Genomic DNA, 9,210 nt, shown 5'->3' on the forward strand with positions numbered 1-9,210 from the left:
AGCCTTTCGACATAAGCTACTTTTCCATATGAACACAGAAATATAGTGTTTAAGATTAGTGTAATAAAGTGTTTATAAGTATTTTGTTTCACTTTTTTTAAGTTATTCCCAAACTTTTTAAAGAAATAAAAGATAAGACGAGTCTTGTGATTACTCTTAGCACTTTTGAACTTAATGTATTTAATATTTGTCTTAATTTTTAAGTTTTAGTAACACTTAATTAGTGTTAGTTGAGTAATCTTTGCATACCAAGACTGAAATAAATAAATAAAAATAAATATTTAGAGCAAGTTCTCAGTGCACATCCTCCATTATTTCTAAATATGTATGTCTTTTTCTTGCAGGAAATTCTCGATTTCAACCATTTCGATAGTGAGCGCACACCCGAAGAAGAATTTAAAATGGAGCTCTTCTGCGTGCTAACCAATCAAATAGAACATAACTGTATCGGTGGCACCTTAAAAGACTATATTGTAGGATTGGGTATTGTTGAGCGTGCCATCGCTTATATTACCAAGCATGCACCTTGCGTTAAGCCAACACTACTGCGCACCGATTCCGATGAATTGAAAGAGTTCATCTCGCGTCCAAGCCTGAAGTATATTCTACGTTTCCTCACTGGACTCGCAAGCAAACATGAGGCTACACAGCTTGCCATCAGCAAAGATATTATACCAATAATACATCGTCTCGAGCAAGTATCCAGTGATGAGCATGTCGGCAGTTTGGCAGAAAATCTTCTAGAGGCTTTGTGCACCGACGAAGCTACTGCAACAAGGGTACAGGAAGTGCGTGACTTCACACGCGCCGAAAAGAAACGCTTAGCGATGGCCACACGTGAGAAACAACTAGACGCTCTGGGCATGCGCACGAATGAGAAGGGTCAAGTGACAGCTAAAGGTTCTATACTTCAAAAAATTGAAAAATTGCGTGATGAAACTGGTCTGACCTGCTTCATATGCCGCGAAGGTTATGCCTGCCAGCCAGCCAAAGTACTGGGCATCTACACATTCACGAAACGTTGCAATGTTGAGGAGTTTGAATTGAAGTCGCGTAAAACTATTGGTTACACCACTGTCACACACTTTAATGTGGTGCATGTGGACTGCCATACCTCGGCCATACGTTTGGCACGTGGCCGTGATGAGTGGGAACGTGCTAGTTTGCAAAACGCCAATACTCGCTGTAACGGTTTACTACCACTTTGGGGTCCAGACGTTTCGGAAGCCGCTTTCTCGGCATGTATGACACGTCACAGCAGTTACATGCAAGAGAGCACGCAACGTTGTGACATTTCCTTCCCCAGCAGTATACACGATCTGAAAATGATACTGATGCGATTCGCATGGGAGCGTAGCTTCCACGATGATGCTGGCGGTGGTGGTCCCCAATCGAATATGCACTTTGTGCCCTATTTGCTCTTCTATGCAGTTTATTTGCTGTTGTCCTCACGCTCAACCGCTCGTGATTGCAAAACCTTAATTGCATATTTGACGGCCGCCCCTTCGGATAAGTGGTTGGAATGTGGTTATGAAGTCGAGGGGCCGTTGTATATGTTAAGTATATCATTGGCATTACACAGCCATGAAACATGGAATAAGCATAAATTGGCACATTTGAAACGTTTAATAGCCGTAGCTCAGGCGCGTCACATCTCACCATCGGTGCTGTGCAAGGCACTTTTATCGCAAAGCGATCGCCAAACGAAAGATTACATTGTCTATCATCCATTTTTGATGATGTGGGCTCTGATCGATTTAATCTATAGCGTACTATTCAAATCCGTAAGCACTCCGAAAGAGGAAGATTGGTCGATTTCGTTGTTCGATTACATACGAAAGAACGATGAAGCTATGCTAAAGTCCACAGACACAATTTTGCAAACTTTCACCGAAGAATTTCTGCCGTGCACAAGATTCGGCGAATTCTGTGATGTAGCTGGTAAGTGAATTAAATGTGTTTTTAACCGACTTCACAAAAAAGAATAATAAAATTATAGTTTAAAAAACTAAAACCTCCCTATTATAATTGCCTTTCGTACTGTCATCAGGTATGTAACTTGAGAATAGAAATCCCTGCATCTTTTAGGCGCGTAAATATTACATAGTTACATCCCGAGCTAATAAAAGGAAGGTAAAAAAAAGGTTATGAATTCGTCGGAGCATAACTTTGGACCACGTTAACCGATTTCTATAATTCTTTTTTTAGGTGAGGTGTTACCTCACAGGGGGTCCCATATTAATTTGGTTTAAATCCGATCATCGGATCGTGAAGAAATTAACGATAATCTTAAATTTTTATATGAGAATTGAAGTCGGTTTTGTTTTTTGCTTAAAAATTACTTGTAGTATAAATTATGGTTGTATATTTTTTATAGTTACCCAACAAGCATTTCAGTAAATGTTTTTAAAAATAACTTAAAGTAAGTTTGCTATAATAAGCGTTAAATAAGCATTTTTAATATTAAGCTTATTAAAAGTTTTTTCAAATAAACGTTTAATAAGTTTTGAGAGCGAATGTTTATAAATAACTTAAACTTATAAATGAAATGCAAATGCCAACGACATGAAGTAGTAAATATAAATTTTTTCAATCGTAAGTGACGTGTTTACGTTTTTTAAAATGTTTTATTAAAAGGAAAAAATTAAATAAAGCCAATGCGGTAAAAAAAATCCAATCCAGGACCCGCTGCGCTAATCGGTGGAGCATTCGAGTCTTCAAATGATGAGTTTTCCTTATCCTTTCTTAGTTTGACATTCAATTAAAAAAGTATTTTTTTCAGAAAAGTTCATCAATGAGAATGGCGGCGATGAAGCGGAATATATAGCTGCATCGATGTCGTTTTTCCAATTTGCCAATAACCGCTTGTAATTGAAAGCACGCAACAAGATATAATAATTAACTTTTTTATGCTTAATTTTTGTGTGTTATCGTGAATTTGTATGCTAAAATGTCTATTCCCTATTTACATTTTCGTAGATGAGTCCGCCGAAAATTCGCATTTCTTTTAGTTTCTAGATGTTAAGCAATCTATGTATGAGTTTTTATTGAAATATCTTTAAATAAAGGGTTATAAAAATGATTATAAAAAGCTCTTTTTTTAAATTTTTAGTAAGTTTATATTCATACGCTTATAAACAACTTTTTTTGAACCTTTATTATAAGTTTACACTTTTACGCTTATAAAAAGCTTTCTTTTGATCATTTATTAAAAGTTTATATTTCTACGCTTAAAACCAATGTTTTCGATTATATTACGCTTACTTTCAAGCGTTTTATAAACAAAAAATCAACGTTTTGTAAGCTTAATGTTTATAATTGAAAACTTAAAAAAAAAACTTTCTTTAAGTTTATTTTGCTTGTTGGGTATGCTAATACCGCATTTTTTAAATTTCGGATTTTTAATTATGATAAAAAAATTTCTAGAAACCTTTTTTTTTTTGTAATTTTAAGTTACTTGCTAATTCTTTATAAGAAGAATTAATTGGCCAGCAAAAAAGCTTAAAACGCCATCTCCAATTTTAAATTAAATTATAAAATTATAAATTAATTTCAATGTCCTTTAAAAAATTAGTGATAGATTTATATGCTTTGCCATTAGTATTTTGATGAAATTCAATTAATGATGAAGTGTTTTTGAGTATTGGGTATTTATCACGAGAATTGTTATATTTGTTACATTTGAAAATTATATGATCAGTATTTTCAACTGTATTACAAAATTCGAAATTTGGGTTTGAAAAATATTCATTTTTGATAATGTCTCCTTGCAGAAAGTGTGATTTGTTAGAATTCTATTAATTTGTTTAACTTCTATTGGTGTCATTTTATTTGAATTTTTATGAAACCATGGTTTATTCTGAATGTTTGGAAATATTTCTCCATAAGATTTTCCTTTAGTTATAATATTATTAGAATAAAATTCTTGCCACTGTTCATTTATTTTACTTTTAATTTCTATTATAGCATCTTTAATAAACCATAAAGTTTGAATTCTTTGACCATTCTGTAAAGCAGTGGAAGCTGCTTTATCCACTTTTTCGTTTAATTCAATACCACTATGGGCTGGGATATGATGTAATTCTAAAATTTCAATTGATGAATTATTAAGATCCGTTATCATTTTTTTTGCTATATAATTATTACAGTTCTCATTTGAAAGAGTCATTAGACTACTTAAACTGTCTGTAAGAATGGCAATTTTTTTAAATTGATTAATTATTGAAAAATCAATAGCTTTATAAATCGCTAATAGTTCAGCTGACATTGAAGACATTTTTTTGTCACAGAAAAGGGATTTTAAAGTTGATGATTTCTCGTGTAAAAAAGCAAAATGGGTTTGGTTATTTTTAATAGAACCATCTGTATATATTATTTCAAAACTTTGTTGTTCAAGATTTTTGAGTTTTTCAATATATAATTTAGAAATTAAATCTTGATTAGCAGATTTTTTATTTTTTATTGATCCTTTAAAAAAAAATTTATCAAATTTAATTTTTGGAGAATTAAGGGGAGTATCTGGAACTAAAACTATATTACAAAAAATTGATTTAAATTTATTATATATTTTAAAATAACAAGTTTTTTTATTAAGTTCATTTGTAAGAATTGTGTCTTTTATTGGTAAATTATATGCAATGCATTTAATTATTTCTTTAGCTGTTGTCAATTCAAAACGAAATTTGAATGGTAATTCTGATGCCATATGATAAATAATATGAGTTGGAGTAGATCTAATAAGACCTATACAACGCCTGATATTTGCATTGCAGCAAGTATTAAGTTTTTGTAAAGCAGACTCAGATATATTGGCAAAAGTTGAACAAGCATAATCCATTTTGGAACGAGCAAAAGCTTTATAAAGTTGAAGTGCTTTCGAAGGGTGTATTCCAAATTTACAACCACTAATAATATTAAGGAAACGACACGTTTTATTTGTTTTCTCAATGATTTGATTAACATGATCATTGCATGCATTATTTATGTTAATAATTCTACCAAGATATTTAATTTTACGTACTTGTTCAATATTAATATTATTAATTTGAATGATAATTTGAGAGTTTCTTTGGTTAAAATATATTACTTTAGTTTTGAGAAAATGTATGTTTAAGTTAATTTTATTACATTCAATATTAAATTGGTTAATTTTGTCTTTTAATAATTGTTTGGTTTGATTTTGTTTGGGATGTGAACAAACTATAAAAAAATCATCAGCAAATTGAAAAATTTTACAATTTTGATTTGTTATGAAGTGTAGATGTGTTGTATATAGTAGAGCTCTAGATACCCGGGTATCGAGCAATGCGAGTAGCTCGATACTCGCTCGAAACTCGTTCATTGCTCAACTGCTCAAATGTTTGTTAAAAATTTTCGAGTTTTTGAACAATTTCATAAACAAAAGAAAATTTGTAAATTGTATTTGTCAGCAGCTGCTTTCTAATTCATGTTAAATAAATTATATTATTAAATACCAATGTAACAATCCTTGCATTATATATCAATAATTGAAAAATTTTAAAAGTTTCCATGATACAAAAAAGAAGGTAGTTTCAATAAACAACTTTTGATGGATAATAAAATTTTTTGAAGTTTCATAAATTGTCAGTATTATCAACGGCCTTGCCACTTTGATAATATTAAAACAATACATCGGATTATTTTCTTTCCCATATTTTTACCAATGTGAGAATATTTTAAATCAAAACTCACAATCAGTACTTGATATTTTTTTACTTACGTGGTTTGCCCCTCTTTTATTAAAAATATATAAAATGTAAACTGTTACATTGTAATTATTCTTTTTATTTTATAATAAAAACCATTAGTGCATTATGTTGTTATTTTTTTCATTTTCTTATTTTGATATACAATTTTCGTTTCTTTAATCTTGCGATTTAAAAATCGAATTCTAAAGAATGTTCTTCCCAAATAAAATCTTTTTATAATATTTTGGTCCAAATTTACTTTTAAATTTCTCATCAGATTTTGCAAAAATTTTGGCTTTGTGGTTAGCGAATCACCATTAATTTCAACAAATTTTGAATTCAAAATTTCCAATGTATGCAAAAAACTTGAATTAGGCTTGTACAGACCGCCCTCCGATAAACAGTTAACATACGTATAATTTTGATCACTTTCTACATGCGTCCTGAAGCCTAGTTTTGTCAACCCCATTTTCGAAATTATGTAGCCGGCAAAATTTTCAAGTCCATCATATTCCACATCTTTGAGTGGACTGATGAAATCTTCTGCTTCATGCTCTTCTGCGAGCTACTTAAAAAAATTAGAAATCAAATAAAAACGAAAGGGTAAGGAGTTTACCTCGAGTTCTTCTGCGGATATTTCAATATCGTTAAGTGGTTTGAAAACATTTTCACTGAGCAACTCCTCTTCAAATTTTAACATTACTTCACTTGAAGACTCAACATTTGTTTCCGTGCTCAAAATAGTTTCGTTTCGCCCTAATAAAGTTCATGCATACATTTTAGAATCTTTATGACAACAACAATAATTTCTTTAAGTGGTTAAAAAATTACCTAGAAGGTATGATCGAAATCTGTACTTGAATTCGAGAGGTGACGGATGGTCATGCAGCCCTCCTTTCATATATGTTCAATAACTTCACTAAACTTCACTCATTTTCATACATTTTTGTTTACTTTTACAAAAAAAAAAAAATATTATCTCTGGTGATCAGGTAGCATGAATTTTATGAAATGTCATAATTTTATTAAAAGTCAAATGGTTAGCAACAACAACGAATGTCATTAAATGGAACTACCTTCTTTTTTGTATCATGAAAGTTTCTACCAAACATATCAATATAATAAAAAAAACATTGCTCAAATTACTCGAAAAAACTCGAATTGCTCGAGCTCATGCTCGAAAATTTTCGAGTAATGAGCATTGAACAAGTGTGCGAGTACTCGCTGCTCATATACCCGGGCTGTTTGAAAATGTGCGAACAAAATCGAGAGCTCTAGTATATAGATTAAAAAGAATAGGACTAAGGCCACTACCTTGAGCCAAACCGTTTTGTGTTATAATTTTTTCATTTTCTAAAATTAAATAACGTTTTTTGAGAAAAAAATAAATCCAATTAATTACTTTTCTATTGAAATTAAAGTTAAGAAGTAATTTTGTAATATATCAATATCAACTAAATCATATGCCTTTTCAACATCAATGCAGGCAGCCATTACTTGAAAATTTTTTTCTTTAAGTGTAAATATTGTATTAATTAAATCGTTAATGCATTGAGATGTTTATCGATGTTTTCTAAAACCGTATGACCTGTCTGGTAAAATATTATGAAGAAAAATATGATTTTCAATATAAAATTTTAAAATACCTTCAATAGTTTTTGCTAGAACAGACATTAGACAAATTGGTCTATAATTTAAAATATTCGAAATATCAATATTTGCTTTTGGTATAGGAACTATTTTAATTTCTCTCCAAGTTTCTGGAAAAATACCATTATTCCAAGTATTGATTAAAATTTTGAAAAGTTTATTTTTTTCTTCTTCACTTAATTGAAATAACATTTTATACGAAATAGAATCATTTCCTTTTGCTGAATTAAGATTTCTGCTATTTAAGAATTTATGAAAATTTTCCAAATTCATTTCGTTTAATGATTCATCAATCAAATTAAAAGTTTGATTATTATTAATTTGAGTGTTATTTTGTCTAGTAATAAATGATAAATATTTAATTTTATCTTGTGATTCCCAGGAATTATTTACTTTTTTATCACATTTATATTTTTTAAGATTTTTAATTTTAGACCACATTTCTTTTGAATTTGACGGATTTGAAATTTGATTGATAAGATTATTAAAATTATTTTGTTTTTGAGTTTTAATATGATCAGAAAGATTTTTTTCAGCCAAAGTTAATAATTCACAATTTTGAATAGTTTTATATTGATGATATTTTTTACGAGCCGCATTTCTTAATCTAAAAAGTTTATTAGAAGTTTCGGTCCACCATTGCTTTGGAATATACTTATTTGAAGAATTTATTTTAATTATATTCTTTTTGATTGTGTTTTGGCAAGAATTTGTAAAATCTTCTAAATTGTTTCCCACTTTAAGATTATTCATATCTTTAAGTAATTGTTTATTAAGTAATTTTGATTCTTGATATAATTTGAAATCTTCATTAAAAGTTAGTATAATTGGGTTATGATTGCTGTTAGTTAATTTAGGTAATACTTGCCAATTATAATTTATGGTTTTATTAATAAAAGATACATCTATAGCTGAAGTTGAAAGGGTATTGGTAGAAAAAGTAGGAGAACCGTCATTCAGACAAAAAAATTATAATCAGATGCAATATTTTCAAGAATAGTTCCTTTTTGATTTGTAGAATGTCTATCCCAACTAGGAGCTTTTGCATTTAGATCTCCTCCAATTAGAGTTATATTTTTAAGATGTCTGGTAAAATTGAAAATTTTTTCTAATTCGTTTTTAAAAATTTGATTTGAAATATTTGGTGCGCAATATAGGCTAATAATATTTATATTTTTCTTTAAATTAAGTGTAGTAATCCCAATGTTTTCTATATTACTATTAATTTTATAAGTAGAAAATTTAATATTTCTCTTCAAATAAATTCCGACACCTCCAAAACCATCTGATCGGTTAGTAAAAGTATAATTATAGTTATAAAGACTAGTATCTGTATTATTATTAAGCCAAGTTTCTGATAAAATTGCAATATCAATGTTATTATTTGTTAAACAAAGTTCTAATAATTCTTTGTTACCTTGACGTTTCAAACTTTGAATATTAAATTGTAGAATTTTCATCATTATTGAAATTTGTATTATTATTAATTAAAGTATTATTAAAAGTATTATTAATTTTAATTAAAGTTAATCGTATATTATTAAAAAGTTCCATAGTATTATAATTTAATCTGTCTTCAATATTATTTGAAAGATGTTTAGTTATTGCTTCATTTAGTTCATTAAAAGTATTTTGAGTATTGACAATTTCTTTTTTATCAAGAGAAATAAAATCAGAACTTTGAGTTTGAATAGAATCTTTCCATGACTGCATTGTTTTGTACGCGTTAGCTTCTTCTCTTAATCTGTTATGATTTGTTTTTTTAATAAGGGTATTCATCAAACCTTATAAATGCATTGTAAACTGTATAAACTTATAATTGTGTAAACCTTATAAATGAACTGTCAAAATT

At 29.3% G+C, this 9,210-nt stretch overlaps 1 protein-coding gene across 1 annotated transcript; it reads left to right on the forward strand.

The window, feature by feature from the left end:
* Positions 1–308: 308 nt before the first annotated feature.
* LOC118737576 (protein purity of essence-like) lies at positions 309–1,964 on the forward strand. The gene has a single exon (XM_036468160.1). The coding sequence runs from the start codon at positions 324–326 to the stop codon at positions 1,947–1,949; it is 1,626 nt and encodes a 541-aa protein (XP_036324053.1). The 5' UTR covers positions 309–323; the 3' UTR covers positions 1,950–1,964.
* The last annotated feature ends 7,246 nt before the right edge of the window (positions 1,965–9,210 follow it).

The sequence above is a fragment of the Rhagoletis pomonella genome, unplaced genomic scaffold, assembly GCF_013731165.1.
Source record: "Rhagoletis pomonella isolate Grant_MI unplaced genomic scaffold, Rhpom_1.0 Rhpom_scaffold_00004, whole genome shotgun sequence".
Classification (NCBI taxonomy): Eukaryota; Metazoa; Arthropoda; class Insecta; order Diptera; family Tephritidae; genus Rhagoletis; species Rhagoletis pomonella.

Coding starts and splice junctions, on each gene's coding strand:
- LOC118737576 (XM_036468160.1), top strand. CDS start 324: ATGTATGTCTTTTTCTTGCAGGAAATTCTCGATTTCAACCATTTCGAT.